At 33.9% G+C, this 20,501-nt stretch overlaps 2 protein-coding genes across 2 annotated transcripts in view; both read left to right on the forward strand.

Annotated features, from left to right (window-relative positions):
* The window catches only part of LOC122500556 (pituitary homeobox homolog Ptx1), a 37,985-nt gene extending 21,168 nt beyond the window's left edge, over positions 1 to 16,817 (forward strand). The window contains exons 2-4 of the mRNA XM_043609536.1: positions 189 to 383; positions 1,558 to 1,781; positions 16,062 to 16,817. Coding sequence (XP_043465471.1) covers positions 189 to 383; positions 1,558 to 1,781; positions 16,062 to 16,817 — 1,175 coding nt within the window. The remainder of the gene's footprint in view (positions 1 to 188; positions 384 to 1,557; positions 1,782 to 16,061) is intronic.
* A 170-nt stretch (positions 16,818 to 16,987) lies between these two features.
* LOC122500559 lies at positions 16,988 to 17,503 on the forward strand. The gene has a single exon (XM_043609545.1). The coding sequence runs from the start codon at positions 17,001 to 17,003 to the stop codon at positions 17,304 to 17,306; it is 306 nt and encodes a 101-aa protein (XP_043465480.1). The 5' UTR covers positions 16,988 to 17,000; the 3' UTR covers positions 17,307 to 17,503.
* The last annotated feature ends 2,998 nt before the right edge of the window (positions 17,504 to 20,501 follow it).

The raw sequence follows: 20,501 nt of genomic DNA on the forward strand, positions 1-20,501 counted from the left end.
AGGATATCAAATTGAGACAAAAAAGGATCCTTACTTCCTCTTTAAAAAAGTAGTGATGAGGTGAAGGATTAAAAAATTAGGGATGAGTGGATGAATAATGCGTATAGTATGAAATAGAAAAATATAATTTTTGATATACTTTTCGAAAGGAAAGAGCAATAAATGAAGAAATTAAAAATTTGTTACAGTTTGGACCCAAAGTGACTTTCGTGACGATTCAAATGGAAGTCTCGCAAGGCTCGACTCGGGTCATGGTGGTCACACCCCTGGTGGTAGTACCCCAAGCACTCCAGGTGCAACACCAACGACACCCTCAGGTGGGTTCTCGACAGCTCAATCAAGAAGTCGTACGAACAATTCCCAAAGGCAGGATATTAGAAAAGGTATCTAATAAACATAACAACATAACAACTGTAAATTATGTTCGAAATCATAATATTTAGATGGAAATTCTTTTAGAAAAATAAAAAACAAAGAATTAAAAATAGTTGCAAATAAACTTTTCGTTCTTTCTTCAGTGCAATATTTCTATATTCTTTTCTTCAATTGTAATTAAATTCGCAACTATTTAGTTGCAAATTCAATTACAATATTGAAGAAAATGAAAAAAAAAAAATGCGGATTTCTTACTACCATTCGATGAAAATGAAAGATTGACGTGACGAATATGATGGACTAATTTTATTTATAATGAAAATCAGTAGAACTAAAATAAACAAATCATGTACATGTATAAACAGCTTTGGAAACATATTGCTTGTTCCACTTCATTTACTGTGGGATAATACAATCTCAAAGTAAACTTGAAAATGAGGAAACATGTGTACCAATCGTAATCGGAAAAAGAAATCAACACCGATAGCGGTTCCCTTTGATGCAAGCCAATCATTCATTGTCAACATTGTCAATTGATATTATATACAAAAAAAGAAACTAATTATGATATTTTTAGAATTTTAGATCCTAGAAATTTTACCTGAAAAAAGTTATGACAATGTAAATAAATCTATTTCCATAATTTTTATATCTATATTGATGCTACAGATTAAATTTTTGTTCCGTTAAAATTTTCAATCATACCAAATATATATAGTTTTTTGTATCGGATAAAAATAAAGAATTGGGATTGGAACCCTCAATTTTAGTGAAAGGCTTATAGGGAAAAAAGATCTTTTTGAGTAATTGGAAGGAATTTTTTTAAAAGTAGAAAAAAATTGAATACAAAAAGCATTTTTTTAATGAAAATTCTGTATATATACAATTAGAGAATTATGATGTTTGTTACATAACAACAGAATTGTGTATGTGCTTAAGGATTTAGACAAATCTTTAAAGTACTTAAGCGCGACTAAAATCTCCCAGCATCATCAAAGATTATAAAGGATTGTTAATATCGTTAAATGGGATTACACTTTTAAAACTGAAAATACGTGTCCAGTTTTTGAAGTATTCCACAGAATTAATTAAAATTTCTAATTAAAAACAAATAGTAAAGAATTTGTTTTAATTCAAAAATCAAATCTTTAATCAAGATTTATTGTTTTTTTTTCGGAATAGGTGTTCGTACGCCAATAGAAGTGAAACAAGAACTTGGAGTTGGTATCAATGATACGGAAGATAAGGATGGAAAGAAGAATAAACGACAAAGGCGACAGAGGACACACTTTACTTCACAACAATTACAAGAATTAGAAGGAACTTTTGCGAGAAATCGATATCCGGATATGACGTGCAGGGAAGAAATAGCCATGTGGACAAATCTCAGCGAAGCACGTGTCAGGGTGAGTCAACGAAAAGCTTCCTTCATTACTTATTAGAGTCATTTTTTTTCTTGATTCCTTATTTAATTTATCTTTATCTGCGGACAATCCAAACTATGTTTAATTTATATTTTTGACTATCACTCATGTTTTATTACTTCTCTTTATATCAACCACACTTTTCGTAAGTTTGTTTTTAGAAAAAAAAAATGAGGGAATAAAATGATGTTGCCGATGATTTTATTCCCTCATTTTTGTCAGTTTAATCCACAGCAGTTAGAATTTAATGAACATACATATTATTTCCGAGCATTTCCGTTATTTGCAAATTTAGAAAAAAATATACTGGAAATATGAGACTATAGTTGGAAATAGTTTCAAGTGTGCTTCGTTTCTTTTTTGTTTTTATGCATCAGAAGTACGATCTCGAATAAACTTTGATTTGCTCGAGAGGCTCTATATAACTAATAACAGAAGCACGCTGTCTTTATTGATTTTAAATTCCAAGCTTTACAATGGTCACATTCAAGTGTATTAGTTACTGGAACAACACTTTCAAGTTTCTTCCTGAACTCCAAGTATTTTTCTTCATGAAGCTAACTTGAATTTAATGGCTTAATAAAACTCATGGTCAATGGCCTTTATCAAAAAGAAAAATAGTATAGGAATTTATACGATGTCATTTTGTTATAATTAGTTAATCAGTAGCCATCAAAGATCCTATTGTTATTTTTAAATGTCTCTTAATTATTATCAAACTAATTTATTATAAAATAATTTTGTGGGTAGTATCGCCGTAATATTTTTTTCCACATAACTTTCTGGTGCAACTTTAATCATTTGCAATATTTACGATATCTTTCATCTTTATTAGTCTACTGTTAAAATTTTGTAACAATTTTTAATTTCATCGTCCGCCATTTTGTATTTTGCAATTCTCATATCAAATTCATAATCAGTGATCGCAAAAACCCCTAAGCATCAAGTTTTAAGCGAATCCGATCAGTGTTTCAAAATTCGGCCGCCATATTGGATCCTCCATTTTGAATTTTGCAATTCTGACGTTGGATTCATAATCAGCAACCACAAAAACCACCGAGCAACGATTTTAAAGTCAATTCGTTGAATTTTTGAAAATTTGTCCGCCATATTGGATCCGACATTTTGAATTTTGCAATTCTGACATCAAATTCGTAATCAGTGACCCCGAAAACCCCTAAGCACCAAGTTTGGAGCAAATCCTTCAGGTTTTTAAAAAGTCAGCCGCCATATTGGATCCGCCATTTTGAATTTTGCAATTCTGACAACAAATTCCTGATCAGCGACCCCGAAAACCCCTGAGCACCAAGTTTTAAGCGAATCCGATCAGTTTTTAAAAAGTCAGCCGCCATATTGGATCCGCCATTTTTTATTTTGCAATTCTGACATCAAATTCCTGATCAGCGACCCTGAAAACCCCTGAGCACCAAGTTTTAAGCGAATCCGATCAGTTTTTAAAAATTTGTCCGCCATATTGGATCCGCCATTTTGTATTTTGGAAATCCGACACCGCAGTCGTAATAATTGACCCCAGGAACCGTAGGTACCGTTCCTTTTGTAAATATTGACAGTTTCTTTTTTTATGGATTGTGAAACTGAAATTATGGAACTGAAAGAATGAAGAAAATCTGAAATGTATTTTTGATATTTTGTTTCCTGTTTGTTGCGGATAAATCACAATTTTGTCTCTATCTTTTTTCGACTCCTTAATCGAATATTTCGTGAACTGTCCAGTAAATCGCTGTACTATATGGAATATCGCGTAAAGAAAAAGTCACGCTCGTATTTGTGTGAGCTCTCCGGGTAGTTCGCAAGGGAGGCTTTGCGACGGTAAGCCCTCTGGATTTATTTGAACCACACCATATAGTACCCAGGTTGTTTCCGCCACGACACTATACGCCATGTACCAAAATTCTGCAGATCCTGCACTCATTCGCAAACTCTCTAACACCTCTATGACACTAGAACGTTTTTTTTTATTTAAAAAACATCGTGATCCAAAAAGTTCCATCTCCATTAACTCTCTCAACTTTGTTTGAATTTAAAAAGAAAAATTTTGATTTCAATATCCATTAGAAATTTTTGAATTGTAAACGAAAGCATCTATCAGCATTTCGATAGTGTAATTCTGAGACTCTTTATTTTCTTTATAGTCTTTGTATTTTTCTACTTAGTACAATTTTAGATTCACACATTCGAGAAGCAATAATACAGACATCTAAAATAAAAAAAAGGTAATTTTTTGTTAATTTTTGCGGAGAAAATGTAATTGTTTAATTATGATAATGGACGTAATGTGCGCCAAATATTATGAAAATGGGATGACATTGTGGAATCTGCGACAAACGAGAATGGACAAAAGTCGACGAATCGCAATGTCATAGGGGAGAAATCCTGGTGTTGCAGTATAGTTATCTGCAAAGAGGCAGGCGTATGTTTTGGTTCGTGGTAGCAGCGCGGGCTGTCCGAGATAATCCGCCGGTGATTAAGACCATAAATCCATCGACGGATTAGTTTGGTTGCACCACACAGTACGCGACGGCGTGAAGCGCTCACTATTCTCTAGTTTACATTATAGCTCCAACAATGTTCGTTGTCTCATCATAAAGAATGTTTAGTTTTAAATAAATATTCTATTTTTGAGATTAAAACTTTTTAAAATTATTTTTTGATGGATATTCCTTAGAGGAGATGTATGGTCTGGATATATGATGACATTTTTTGGTGACATTTTGTCAGGAGGGATTAAGGAAAAATTAGGCCTAGAGGCAACCTAATTCCTTTAGGTAATTCCTAGAGGTATCCTAAAGGAATCCTAAAGGTATCCAAGAGGTACCCTAAAGGAATTCTAAAGGTATCGTAGAGGTACCCCTGGAGGTATCCTAAAGGAATCGTAAAGGAATCCTTAAGGTATCCTAGAGGTTATTTTTAATGTAAATAATAATTATAAGCGTAATTCTTTTAAAATTTGTGGTAACCCAAAAGTAGCCTAGAGGTACCCCAATAAGTAGCTACTAAGTAGGCTTAAGGTAGGCTTCAGCTAACCCAAAGCTAGCTTCTAAGGAGGTTTAGCCTAGCCTTAAGGTAATCCGGAGGAAACATTCAGAAATTATTGGAATTGTCGCTCCCCGTTGTAGCCAAACAAAAATTACTATTTTAACCTCATTGTCAACAGAAGATCAGCAAGAACCTGATGGTTGTTGAATCAGTCACTCCTCATTGTTGACGAAGCAAATTAGAAATTAACAATAATCTCAGAGACTCGGTCCCAATGATTGCTAACAGCACACTGAAACCCATTTAGGTGTTTACAGCGTAAGGAGGTAATGAGTTTTATCAGGATAATGGAAAGGGAAATTTTGGGTTAGGTATGGTATGTTCCGGACCTAGATGTCCGGATGGTGTTACAACCGCGTTACAATGATTTTATTCGGAGATTTTCGAATTACGACGAATATTAACGATTATCGGTCATTGAAGACTTTTCACATTTTAGAGTTCCAAAAGCGAAAGCTCAGGGTTGGGTTAAGTGATAGGGTCTTTGATTCATCTTGACCTGATGAAAATAAGAGAGTAAAGTTCCGCGTAACAAATTCGTAACTAGGGATGATTCGTAATCACCCATACGCATGATTGGACATTGTGAATTGTTGTATTTGCTGATAATACTCGGAGTATTAGTGGTGAACTCTAGGCAACTATCGAGCGACGGCGAATGGGAAATGGGGTTTCCGGGTGGAATATGTATATATCGCTCGCACTAACCGGTATAGTATGAGAGTGAGGATTACTGGATGTCATCCGTATTCGCCGGGTTAGCGGCTGTCAACGGACCAATGCCATCGGTATATATCAATTATTACTGTTGCCAATGCCTATGCAACACAGGCATAGAGAGAGAGTATACCGTCGCCCGCGTATATTATCTCACTGAATATCCATGGCCGATTTGCATTTGCCGATGCTCTAACTCTACGTCACCGTTAGCGGCTTAGTCGCTTAGCGAGCACACTACAGTTGGTTCGTACGTTCTCATCCATCCTATATCATGGCTTAAACTTAGAATTTCAAACCATTCTTTACACATAAATCTGCAATTCAAAGTCGGTTATCCTTTTCCCTTGGAATATTATGACATTCCTTCCCTGTTACTTCAGAATACCATTATAACTGGAGGAACATGTAGCACCGGGAAAAGGGGGTGTAGTGCATAATTTTAACATATTCCTTTGTTATTTCGCATTTGGAAAATTCAGTTTGCTTTCGCAGGAGATTTTCATAAGCTGCGCAAAATGTTCGTAAGGAAGGAAAGAATTACGGGGAATTCCGTTTTTAGTTGTCCGGTTTTCGATGCTGAGGTTCTGTAGTGAAAAAGAAAGTCCTTTGTTTGTGTCTCAATAGAGGAATTTTTGTTGCAGCTACCCTGTTATCCGGGTCGGATAGATGATTCGTTTCATCAAAAACTTTAGGAGAAATTCCCAATCGAAGTCTTTGGGAAAAGTTCAGGGACCTTTCACTAACCAAACAAAGATGGGATGAAATTGTTTTGTTTGCAAATGATTCTCGAAGGAAGTCGTTGAATCGCACAAACATATGGTATTTATAAATTACGAAGAAGAGACTCGAGAGCGGGCGGAGGCGACATTAAAAATCACGTGTTTCGCTTGAGCTCATAATCTCGTATAATCTTTTGCAAAGTTGTTAATACTCGCGGCTTACGGGTGTTAATTTAATATCCATACAGGTGCGCCAACATTGAATATCCGAATCCCAGTGGTACCGGTGCTGTGCTGTGCTCTATACGGGCTGCAAAAGCATCGCAGCACCAACGATAAAAAAAATCCATAAAACTCCTCTCTCGCTCGACTATACTATCCCTTCCGGCACTCTCTACACTTTTTTCCGTAACCAGTTCCGCAGCATCTTTTCTCTTTTTATATCTCTATGTATTTGAACGTCGTTTTGTATTGTTTCGCAATTTCGTATCGTATCGTCGTATTCCTAAACTCTAATGCACATTTTGTTCCTCGTTTACACCCGATTTACGCATGACGCATCATCAAATCAGACGATGCTGTGTGGGCTTTAGTTTCTAAGAGTTCTTTTTGAGGAATTTGTTTGAAAATAAATACAGGCAGGGATTAGGATTAGGAGATGTATGGTCTGGATACATCGTGACAAAATGTTTTGGTGACATTTTGACACCTGGAGTAATTAAGGAAATGGCCTAAATACCTCTAGGGTACCTCTGGGTAATCTTAAAGCTAACGCTTTAAGATTACCTATAGGTACCCTAGAGGTATCCTAAAGGTATCTTAGGGGTACCCTAGAGGTAAGCAGAAAGAAAGCTTCAGGTGGTCTTAAGCTAACCCAAAAGTAGCTTAGAGGTACCCTATAAGTAGCTACTAAGTAAGCTTAAGGAAGGTAATCAAAGGTAACCAAAAGGTAACCCAAAAGGTAACCCAAAGGTTGCTTAGGAGGTTTTTAGTAGCTAGCTAGTAGTTTTTAGCAGATGAGTGCGAGGCCTGGGTGTAATTTCTAACGGGTATTAATTTTTAGTGTAAATAATAATTATAAGCGTAATTCTTCTAAAATTTGTGTCAAATCTGACGCTTTAAGATTACCTAGAGGTACCCTAGAGGTATCCTAAAGGAATCCGAAAGGTATCTTAGGGGTACCCTAGAGGTACCCCTAAAGGTATCTTAGGGGCCCCCTAGAGGTAACCAGAAAGAAAGCTTCAGCTGGTCTTAAGGTAACCCAAAAGTAGTCTAGAGGTACCCCACAAGTAGCTACTAAGTGAGCGTAAAATAGGCTTAAGGTAACCCAAAGGTTTTTATTTTTAATCTAAATAATAATTATAAGCGTAATTCTTTTAAAATTTGTGTTAACCCGAAAATAGTCTAGAGGCACCCCATAAGTAGCTACTAAGTAGGCTTAAGGTAACCCAAAGGTAGCTACTGAGGAGGTTCAACCTAGCCCCAAGGGAATCCGGAGGAAACATTCAGAAATTGTTAGAATTGTCCCTCCCCATTGTAGACAAACAAAAATTTACTATTTTAACCTCATTGTCAACAAAACATCAGCAAAAACCTGATAGTTGATGAATCAGCCACTCCACATTATTGACGAAGCAACAAAAAAAGAAATAACTATTTCTCAGCAAAATCGTTAAGGAATTTGATCCCGCCTCATTGTTGACGAAATTGATATAAAGTTTCCAGAACCAAGGCGTAAAATTATTACAAAATTCCAATGCTGATGATGCGGAAACGAGAGATTTGACATATTTTGTTATTGGTATATGAATGTACCTAATCCCTTAGAGCTCTGGAATGGATTTATTGTCATCTATATCCAACTTCAGCTCGAATTAAGAGGATTCACAATAAATTTTCCCATCTAATCATAACATGTTGACTAATTTCACTCGTAAATATGACATAAGTTGATTTATCCGAAAAGAAATAGTAAGTTTCGAAACTGAGTTCATATTTCGAGATAATATTCTGTCACGCATATATTTGGAATGAGTAGGCGTTCTATCATTTTCGTATTAGTTAAAATTTGCCAAAAAACAAATCTAGTTGAACAAGTTCATTTAAATCGAACTTTCTTTCATAAAAAAAATAGTCTCTTATCGGTAAAAAATTTTGACTCAAAGAGATTATACGTTTCTTTCTAAATAATATATATGCGGGAAAGTTATTCGCATTGAAAATGATGAATCGTCCTGAGATCCACTTGAAAAGATCTTTTCTCTATTTTTCGTATGTATCATATGCACCCGAGACTCGCTAATGCGAACCGATTCACGCTCGCAGAAGCGTTTACTGGACCTGGCACTTCTTGCTGATCCATCCAGACGTTGTATAGTGAGATTTATGGAGATTCCGTCCCTAGTGTTGGATATATAGAAAAGATAAAGAAAGAGACGAAACTAGAGAGAGAGAGAGAGAAAGAGGAGGAAGGGAGGGTGACAAAAAGGGGGGAAAAATAAGACGGAAAATGGCAAGAAAAGAAAGCGATGAGTATGTGCTGGCGTCTTTTCTTACTGCGAAGGTGGATCGGAGTGAAGGAACTAGAGAATAAGAACAAGGGGTAGTCCCCACATTTATTCTGGCGGCCATCATGGCTCCTTACCATCAACGCGCGCACATCTCTTCTCTATAAACAGGAATATAAATTTTATTCCACATTTCTAGTAAATATGACAAATACCAAGTTGTAAAATGTTTACTGGGAAAAAATGATTCATATTTACTTTTAATGACAAATATTAAAAATAAAGTTCTATCAGTGGTTATAATACTAATTACAAGCGTAAGTCTTCTAAAATTTGTGGTCCTAGAATGAGACGGGAGTAATTTTTAAAGACTATTAATAAATTTTTATCTTATAAACTAAATAGTATTTACAAGCGTAATTCTTCTAAAACTTGTGGTTCAAGAATAAGACGCGAGTGGTCTCTATTGGGTATTAATTTTTTTTTATTTTTAATGTAAATAATAATTATAAGCGTAATTCTTCTAAAATTTGTGATAAATTGTAAAGTAAAAAATTTTTATAAACGTAAAATTTTTTATTTACATAAAAGTAAAGAGAAGATTTTTAGTGACCGCAATAAAGTAATAGAGATTTTGTTCAAAAAAAAGTTATCTTTACCAGTTTAGAAAGGAAAATCCCCCTTTTTTTTGCATAAACAGAAAATAAATTGTGTGTTATGATGAGATAAAAATTATTGCAATGTTATCATTATGCATGCACTTTATGCCAAGTATATACCAAGACAATGGAGTGTGAAAAAAAAATTCCTCTTATCTTTTTTCATATGTCATTTTCATGTCGCTTTATCAACTTGACAAATTTTCGCATTTTTTTTTTGTCAATTTGTATATGACATTTTATTATACAGCGTTTAAATACATATATGATTCACAACAAGGAAATTGATTTTACATTTTGATATAAATTCATATATTTTGTATATACGTCAACAATCTATCAAAGTCTACTTAAATAATTAATCGTACATCTTTGCGTGCGATAGTCGTGCACTTGAATTTTTTTGTGCATTTAAAAATAAGCAGTGATTGTATATCGTAAACATGTAAATAATGATATTTGATGTTAATAATAATCCTTCATTTGATATGCGACTAGTCAATCATGGAAAGCCAAAAGGATTATAGAAATTTTGTTTTGAAAGATAAACTTTTTGGCATTATTTTCATAACAATGTAAAGAGAGAGAGAGAGAGAGAGAGAGAGAGTATAAATATTATTTTTCACTTTTCCGACTTAATTAAGTTAATTATAAACTTTAAATTAATTTAATTAATTTAATTAAATTTTTTCTTCAAGAAAAATATATTTTTTTAACCGAAAATTGATTTCTTTCTTAAAAATATATATTTTTTTGGTAAAAAATTGTGTAACGAAATTTTTATATTGACGAAAGATATAAAAGGCACAAATAAACGTTGGGTACACAGAGAAATTTGATAGCAAGTCGAAACTAACAATTCTCGGGAGAGAATATTTTTACCTTTTGCAATAATAGAAACAAGGAAAAATTCAGTTAAATTAATTTTTAGCCCCTTCCCCCTTTTAATTATAATTTCGCGAACAAATTAAAACATTTTTGATTCATTATATGTTCGATTCAAAAAACAAAATTAACAAAAATTTTAATTTAATTAAAAAAGTCCCACTGGAAACACATCTATTTATACACAATCTTATCTATTTTTTTCATTTATTTACACAAATTATCATTAATCATAAAAATTTTCTAGTTTGTGGTAAAAAAAAAATTCCACTATTTGCATTGTTAAACAGTTGTATTCGAAGGAAATAGTTTCTGATTTGAATAGAAAAAAGATGTTTGAAAAGATACAAAAAAGGAAAAACCTTTTTTCGAGAAATTTTATTAAAACCAAGAAGGGGGATTTGTATCCGCATTCTTTTCCGGGATATTCAAATGCCCCCCCCCCAACATTTACAAATAAGATCGATTGGAAAGAAAATAATGATGAGATATGACAATTTCATTCTCGAAGAGATCAAAAATTCTGTCAGGAAAACAACTTGCTCGTCAGATTAAACTGGTTGATAAAGATTAAATTTTCTTATCTGTTATCGCTAACAGTGCTATTTACGTACAAGCTTGTTAACATGAAAGGACACCGATATATCGAGTCTTGTCTTTCGCTGATGATGTGTGAAGAACAAAGAATATATATCTTCTGTATTCTTCTTTTCTCAATGTACACAGAATGCAGTTGATATATATATTTTTTTGTCACACACCTAAACAACTAAATTTATTTTATATTCTAGTTTGACAATTAGAAAAAAAATATTTTTTAAATATAATCTTATCTCTATTTTTTATCTGATTATGTTTTTTTAAGGTATTACAAAATAGAGTAAAAAAAAATTTTCGATTAATATTTAAATTTTCATGTCTTCTTCATGAGTGTGATTAGAATATGGAATATTATTTGAATGAATCAAAAATTAATTAAAACTATTTTTTATTAACTAAATTTGTTTCAATTTCGTTTCACTATTTGAATTTCCCGCTCTTTCTAGTAACTTTCCGTCGATAACGGTCGAATTCGGTGAATTTTGAATAATTTATCCGCCATATTGGATCCTCCATCTTGAATTTTGCAATTCTGTCATCAAATTCGTAATCAGCGACCCCGGAAACCCCTGGGCACCAAGTTTGTAGCTAATTCCTCAGGTTTTTAAAAAGTCAGTCGCCATATTGAATCCGCTATTTTGAATTTTACAATTCTGACATCAAATTCCTGATCAGCGACCCCGAAAACCCCTGAGTACCAAGTTTTAAGCGAATCCGATCATTTTTTAATTATTCGGCCGCCATATTGGATCCTTTATTTTGAATTTTGAAATTTTAACGTTGGATTTATAATCAGCAACCACAAAAACCCCCGAGCAACAAGTTTGAAGTTAATCCGTTGAAATTTTGAAAATTTGTCCGCCATATTGGATCCGCCATTTTGAATTTTGTGAATCTGACATCAAATTCGTAATCAGCGACCCCGAAAACCCCTAAGCACCAAGTTTGGAGCAAATCCTTCAGGTTTTTAAAAAGTCAGCCGCCATATTGGATCCGCTATTTTGAATTTTGCAATTCTGACATCAAATTCGTAATCAGTGACCCCGAAAACCCCTGAGCACCAAGTTTTAAGCGAATCCGATCAGTTTTTAAAAATTCGTCCGCCATATTGGATCCGCCATTTTGAATTTTGCAATTCTAACAGCAAATTCGTAATTAGCGACCCCGAAAACCCCTAAGCACCAAGTTTGAAGCAAATCCTCGAGTTTTTTAAGATATCAGCGGCCATATTGGATTTTGTGAATCTGATCCCGAGTAGAGAGTTTGAGACAATGTTTGGTACATTTTGACTTTTGAAAATGCCAGTGTCCTTATGAAAAGAGTGAAAATGCAAAGTAGTTAAATGAAGAGACATATATTTTTTTTAGATAGAGTGAAAAAGAATTAGAGTTTCCTGAAGAAAAACAATCTTATACGATATTTTTATTGGAAAGCCAAAGAAGCAAATTGCGTCGCCTATTTTTTATCAGTTTAACTTTGAAAATCCGGGAAAATGAGTCAGAAATAATAATGCGAATGGTGATGTTCTGGAAAGGTGCAAGGGTGTTTGAAAGTTATGGATACTGCCGCCACTCCAAACGTGGGATTTTGTGGCGTCAAATCCTTAGTATATCCGGTGGCTCCTTCACTGAATTTATTTTTAATGAAGTGGTACCGCGCGAGTTGTTGTTTCTATAAAATACAATGCTCCATTCTACCAAATTCAGTTTCTGTCGTTTTTTTTACGGCTAGAGAGAGAGAAAGAAATGTTAGGTATTATAATACTCTTCAAGAAGGAAAAAAAAGAAAAGATTTGGAATGGGTTTTGGTTCGATGAAATAAGAGGGAGGACGAGAAGTAGAAAGAAAGAAAATGGGATTTTGTCAGTTAAAACGAGAGAAAGGTTAGAAAAAAAGGCAAAAGAAGATTTGAGAACGCGCGTATATAGTGTGTTCGGTGTGGCTGGCGTAGGTGTGTGAGCGCGCACACGTCGAACAGTTGGAGGGATGGTGGATAATATAATGATGGCGTCGCCTGAAAAGGAGGGGCGGGGCTACGAGGGGATCAATATTATCCTCCTCTACTCCGTTCGTCCCGCGACCCTCACGGGGATCCCTCTCTTGTTCACTATCACAACCACCCTCTCATTCGCCATCTCACTTCCGCTCTTCCTTTAGCTATTCTTCTCCATCTTCTTCTACCTCTTCCATCCTCTTCCTTCCTCAACATTCAAACCGAAAAGACTCGATTCACATTCTGAATTCCAAACCGCGGAAAAACTTGTTCAACTCATACCAACTCTGATTCCAAACTATATACCACTTAGGATTCACTCTCTATATCTAGAGACCCTAGGAATACGTGCGAAAAAGTTCTTTCTGGTAAGAAAATGGAAAGATTATTCTATGTGTGAGGAAAGTTTAACTAGGAATGTAGAAAGCCGGAAGTTTTAGGTCTGATAGTTAGGAGTCGATTTATGTACTTAGGTTACTTTTCTGATGAGTATTCATAATTAGGAGCTGATGATAGGAATGTTTGTGGCCCTGGTTATAACGAATTCCTTAGGACATTCTCGGGACCCACTTGGGACTGGCTTAACAAAAACACAACGGAAATTCAAACATTTGCATGTATTTCATTAGCATCAGGACCACCAACATAAGAGCTTCGCGTATAGGAGACGGAAGACTCAGTATATTCTACCAAGGATCTAAAATAATTTCATAAACCTTGGGAAATCTAATGCAGAAAGGCAGGAACACAACAATCCATTGAATCATTTCAATATAATAAATATCCTTAGGTCCTGGATTAGGAGAAATGTCCAGGGCAATGTCGTACCCTAGACAGTTTAGAACATTCTTAGAATAAGACATCAGACCACTCACCAAGAAATGTGGAATAATAATCAAAAACCCTTTTCATCTGCCTGAGAAATATTTGTCACTTGCTGACGTCTTGACCAAATAATCCTCCTCCGATTGTTTGACCTCCGACCCGACAATGCAGAGGATCAGTTCGAGTGTGATCGGGAATCCATCTATAGTATACTCTCGAATGGGACAATGACACGGGAAAGTTAGTAAAGGGCTGAGTGATTGATGAGGCTACCGATCGCGGTCTCTCATTACAGTTATATAAGCTTCCGTTAGATTGAGCCATCCTGAGGCTTACACGGTGACCGAACGGGGGTTCGTGATTCGATGAGGTTTTATTGCTCGCTTGACGTGACGCGGAGACTATTGTTTGGCCGGCTTCACTATTGCAGCCCAGGAAAACATTCGATTCGATTTATTGCACGTCCCATACCCAACTCACGCTCGTTCATTATCACCAGCAGAGATTTTCTATTAAATTGACTCATCTCTAAAAATGAAAGATACGCAATCAGGAGGAAAATATTTTCCAATCAGGACTCGTCCTGATTGCTTATCTTCTTTTTCGATTAGTAATTTTCAGAATAGAGGAAAAATTTATCAAAAAAAGTTCATTCATCAGGTTTATAACCTACGAAACGCCATTACTTGTCCTGGTGCAGAGATTTTGTGATGTCGTTAAAGTTTACGGGTGCGGTCTTGCGTGTGCGAGACTCGAATCCCCTTCCAGCCTCTGTGTGGCTGTACGTATACCTCCAGAGGAGTTTATTGATTCTCGAGCGGCGGCATTTCCCTCACTTGCATGTTTGGCCTCTCTTCTTCAGTGGATTTTACAACCTTGTGTTTACCTATATTTCTGATGTGTTTAGTTACAATCACTCTTTGAAAACTGAGTAGGTAATCAAGTTATAAAATTGTACCAAAGGGGGAATTGTAATACAGGGTTGTAACAATCAATATGTCTTAAAAAATGAGTTTTGTTGACATTTTTACAACTGGAGAATTTTATACTTTTGTTTCTCATGTGTACTTACTTACACATGAGAAAAAGAAGGCTTTTGCTAAAAAAGGTCTAGACATTATTCTTCATTAGCTTCTACCCCAGTTTCAATGACTCGTCGCGCCTCTTAGCGTTTCCGCAAGGTGATCGTTGGACCATCCATCTTGCCAAGAATTCCCTCGCCTTCCATTCTTCCTCCCGTGGTTTCGATGGTTTCTTCCCCGACCTAGCTTTAACGGAGGAACCCATCGCTTTTCCGTTCCTTGTCTTATAGTTACGCGAGAGCGACGTGTATATCTGAGCGCAACCACCCGTATAATTGTTGGGGGGTGAGAGTTGGTAGCGGAGAGGCTGTGAGAGTAAAGAGGCGGGTAGTTGAAGGGTGAACCCTGGGCTGTCCGGAGGGTGGAAACGACTGACGGAGTTGGAAACCACCCTTCTTGTGTACGTGTGCTCTAGAGAGCAAGAGGGAGCGAGAGAGAGAGAGAGAGAAAGAGAGTTGGTATCGAGCGCCAGTGCTGCCTTGAATTAACGCCGTCATATTTCAGGATAGGAGCGAGCTCGAGGGGCTTCCTTGCCATTTGTCTCGGTTGCTCCGCCAACTCTCTCTCCTTGCTTTGCCTTGCCTTGTACATGAGTAATACTCCGAGGACGATTCGTATAAATCTGACAAGAGTAAGAAAGAAGGCGATATGAACAGACAACTACCTACGAATCACGATTATTATTTGCCTTCGCTCGCTTCTTTTCTTTTGCAAATAAATTTCAATTTTCAACGAAATTCTTTTGTTGAGGATAAATCAATCCTCATCCTGTTCGTGAGACTTTTTATCAGGAAATTATCTAAATTAATTATTTCAAGGTGTAATTCCGTTCATTTATTTACACGGTGTCTAAAAAAGTGGTTATAATCTCAAACTGTCAAATTTAATATGAAAATTAGAAAGGAAGACGAGAATGTCTTTTTGCATATCTACTCTTTTCATGTAAGGAATTCATTTATCAATAAATGCCAATGCGACTGCAACTAACTGCTTCTCCATTTCATTGGGCACCTGTCTTCTAGCATTCTAGACATTGTCCCCCTAGAGAAAACAAAATTACTGTTTTCCTCAGAATCCTTTCGGGGCAGTCCACTTAGAGCCTTAAAATATTCCGCCCTGGCAACTGCCTATCTGGTTGTAATCATTTAATCTGTTTTCTAAATTAGAAAGAGGGATACCAACAAAAAAACTAATCGAAACAATATTTGTGTTACAGGTATGGTTCAAGAACAGGAGAGCAAAATTCAGGAAGCGTGAACGAGTGATGGGTACAGCGGCACAGCATGAATTCCGACAAGCACTTGGTACAGGTTCTTTGAATAGTTTCATACCCCCATCATTTCCGGATCCGGAATCCTTGTACAATTACAGTCCCTACAATAATTGGCCAAAGGTCCCGTCACCCCTGAACACAAAAAGCTTCCCCTGGCCCGTGAATACTCTGGGTTCGGTTGTACCACCAGCGTCCCATCATCATCACCATCAAGTGAATCCAGTCAATTGCTTCAATTCCGCGACATCATTGGCCGGAACTCACGTGAGTGGTATGTCCATGTCCGTTGGTCAGGCAGCAACATCAATAATTCCAGGAATGGGCTCAAGTTTAGGTGTCGCCAGTTCCCCTGTCGCGGCAACTGGAGCGACCTGTCCCTACGGACCACCGACTGCTTCCCATCCATACGGACCTCCAGTGTACAATTCCCATCACCGAACAACCGCTCCCACGGAACCCTATACAACAAGTATCGCAACCCTTCGACGCAAGGCCAAGGAGCACAGCAGTGGCTACTGCAATAATTTCATCACAGGTGTGAGTAACAGCACAAATACCGGAAGTATAAGTCCGGTCAGCTCCAGGACATCATCAGGAGGTGGTTTGAGTGCCTGTCAATATGCTCTAACAAGCGGTACCACCAATGCCCATTCTCCAGTACCAGAACACGCGAACACAACAGCCAGAGCTCAAGTTTGAGGAGAAGTGGGGGCTGCCAGCCCCCAGCATCGAGTGGTTGCTTCATCGACAACATCTAATTCATTGAGTAATAGTCAAGTTGTCGGTGGTACCACTACACAAAATGAGGATCCCCTACGTGAGACGGAGTGACACAGGCCTAGGTCCGTCGCATCGCCTGCCTTATCATCGACGCCCTCATCGATGGCGTCGCCTCAGCATTATCTCGTTTATGACGAGGAGGGCACCACGACGGATCATAAAATGGAGGACGATCGATTGGACCTAGGAACGGAAACTGTTGCAGTCTCAGCAAATCCAGGAACTGGTATCGGAGTTGGTCTTGGTCTTGGAGTCGGTGGTTCTGGAGCCTATACTGGCGGTGGATTCGCCGGCTACTGGCAACACTCCACAACAACTGGATATTTACCGATATTCGACTGGGGTTCGAATTCCATTGCCGGAACTCAATCCTTAGCTTTTCCCAAAGACGAGAATCGAAGTCAATGAAATTTAAAATTCCTCACTTTTATAGCAGAGTGATCAGTTAAATTTTTTGACGATCTGATTCTATCATTCAAATTCTGTAACAGGGTTGCCACAAAAATTTAATTTTGTCCTGACTTTTCCCTGATTTCCAGATTTTTTCCTCAATGATTTTGACTTTTTCCCTGACCCGAAATGATTTACTCTAAAAATTATTGGATAATCCAAAAAAATGTTCTATTACATTTATTTGTGAATTTCTTCAAATGTAAAATTATTCAAAAACATCAATAAATTCTTTTTTAAATAAATATTTAATCATTATTATTTTTCTATTGGAATTAGGATTTTAAAATGCAAACCTTCTGAAATCCAATGACTTATGAAAATATTATTACAGAACACGAAGAAACTGATCAATCCGAGTCTTCGACTCGGAGTGATCTCCTTCTTCGTGTTTTATGATAAATTTAAGATGACAGAGTGATAAAATCATTATTTTATATCATAAGAATATTCTAACTATCAATTCAAATTTTCAAAGATTTTAATTTTCAGCCCTTTTCAAAATTCAATTATTTCTAAAAATTCAAGCTATAATAATAATCTTAATATTCAAAATATAATTTAAAATTTTAAGTAAAATTCATTATTTAATCAATTTTTATTAGAAAACTTTTCGAGAATTCAATTATATAAATACAAAAATAAATAATTTATTAAATAATTGAATATTTCTTATAACTGAATTTTTATGAAGAATTTTATCAAAATTTTTAAAAATAATTGAATTCTTTCGGCGAATATAAAAAAAAATTCTAAGAATAAATGCAATTTTCTAGCATTTTATTTAAAATTGTATAAAAAATAATTTAAATTCTGCAATAAGTTCTTGTTATTTATGAAAATAATTGAATTCTTGCAACGAACTTTATTAAAATTTTTTTTAAAGAATTGAATTTCTGTGAAGAATTTTATTTGTGAAAATAATTGAATTCCAAAGTAAAATATTATTTATCAAAATAATTAATTTCTTGTGACGAATTTTATTCAAATTTTTTAAAAATAATAATTGAATTTCTCAGAATTTTAAAAAAATTTTTCAAAAAAAAATTAAATTCCATCGAGAAATCCTGTTTAAAAAATTGAAAATAATTAAAATGTGACGAAGAATATTATTAAATTTTGTTTTAATTAATTGAATTCCTGTGAAAATGTTGATTTTTAAAAATAATTGAATTCTTGGGAAGAATTTTATTAAAAATTCTTAAATAATTCAATAGCTTCGAAGAATTTTATTTGTAAAAATAATTAAATTAAAAAAAAAAATTATTTATGAAAATAATGAATTTCTTGTGAAGAATTTTATTCAAATTTTCTTAAATAATAATTGAATTTCTCAGAATTTTTAAAAATTTTTTGAAAATAATTTAATTCTATCGAGAAATTTTATTAAAAAAATTGAAAATAATTAAAAATAATTGAAATCTGATAAAGAATTTTATCAAATTTTATTTAAATAATTGAATTCCTGTGAAAATGTTTATTTTTGAAAAGAATTGATTACTTGAAAAGAATTTTATTAAAATTTTTTTTAAAATAATTCAATTGCTTCGAAGAATTTTATTTGTCAAAATAATTGAATTCCGGAGAAAAATATTATTATTTATAAAAATAATGAATTTCTTGTGAAGAATTTTATTCAAATTGTCTTAAATAATAATTGAATTTCACAGAATTTAAAAAAATTTTTTGAAAATAATTAAGTTCCATAGAGAAATTTTATTAAAAAATTGAAAATAATTGAAATCTAAAGAAGAATTTTATTAAATTTTTTTTAAACAATGGAATTCCAGTGGAAATGTTGATTTTAAAAAAGAATTGAATTCTTGGGAAGAATTTTTATTCAAATTTCTTAAATAATTGAATTCTTGTGAAAAAGTTTATTTTTGAAAAAAATTGAATTCTTGGGAAGAATTTTATTAAAATTTATAAAATAATTGAATTGCTTCGAAGATTTTAATTTTTTTACGAAAATAATTAAATAGTTTCGAAGATTTTTACAAACAATTTTTACAATAATTTTATTCCAAGAAAAAATGTTATATTTTATGAAAATAATTGTATTCCTTGATCAATTTTATTATAATTTTCTTAATTTATAAAGCATTTAACAAAACTTTTTAAAATAATTGAATTTTCGAGAAAAATTTTATTATTTATGAAAATAATTGAATTCTTGCGAAGAATTTTTTTTAATTTTTTTTAAATAATTGAATTCGCATAAAAAATGTATTATATGTGAAAATAATTGAATTTTTAAGAAGGATTGTATTAAAAATTTTTTTAACTAAATCTTGTAAAGAATGTTGTCAAAATTTTTTTAAGTAATAGAATTTGTAAAAGATTATTATTTAAATTTTTCGAAATAATTGAATTTCTTAGAACTATTTTTTTTCAATGAAAAATAATTGAATTGGTTCGAAGAAATTTATCAAAAATTGGTAAGTAATTGAAGTCCTGTGAAATTTTTATTAAAATTTTGTTTAAATAATTGAATTCTTTTGTAAAATGTTATTAAAATAGTAGATATTAAAAACAATTGAAATAATTGAAATAATTTCTAAGTAATAATTTTATGACATAGTTCTTGAAGAATTAAGTTATTTAAAAAGAAATTATTGTCAGAAATAGAAAAAATTGAAGGTTTCGTATTAGAATTCTTGACAATTTCATAGTTTGAGGCAAACAAAAATTACTCTAAAATTCAGAATTTTCTTATAAATTCTAAAAATTTAATGTTTTTTTAGTACTTTTTATAAAAATCCCTGACTTTTCCCTGACTTTCCTGATCTGTGGCAATCCTGTGTAATCTGAATTCAATTTCTAACGGTGGAAAATATTTTAATTTTGATTAGAAAACTTCCTCTAAATTTTGTTTAGAAAAACGATTTTTCGCTGGTAACAAGTGAAAACAGGAACCGAATTATCTCCACAGAATAGATTCTCATTATTGAAAAATTTCTTTGGATAAAATGTGGATAAAACTAATAAATTTCCACTTTCAATACCTAATCATCCGAAAGTTATTTAATATGTAGATTTTTCATAAGAGATGATGTGCACGCGACTGCTATTTAACTCTGACTGTGATGATTGGGTTAAAAAAAAAAACTCATAAAAATCGAATAAACGGTGCGTAATTTCACACCAAAAATC

Source organism: Leptopilina heterotoma, unplaced genomic scaffold (genome assembly GCF_015476425.1).
Source record: "Leptopilina heterotoma isolate Lh14 unplaced genomic scaffold, ASM1547642v1 Lhet_188, whole genome shotgun sequence".
NCBI classification, from domain to species: domain Eukaryota; kingdom Metazoa; phylum Arthropoda; class Insecta; order Hymenoptera; family Figitidae; genus Leptopilina; species Leptopilina heterotoma.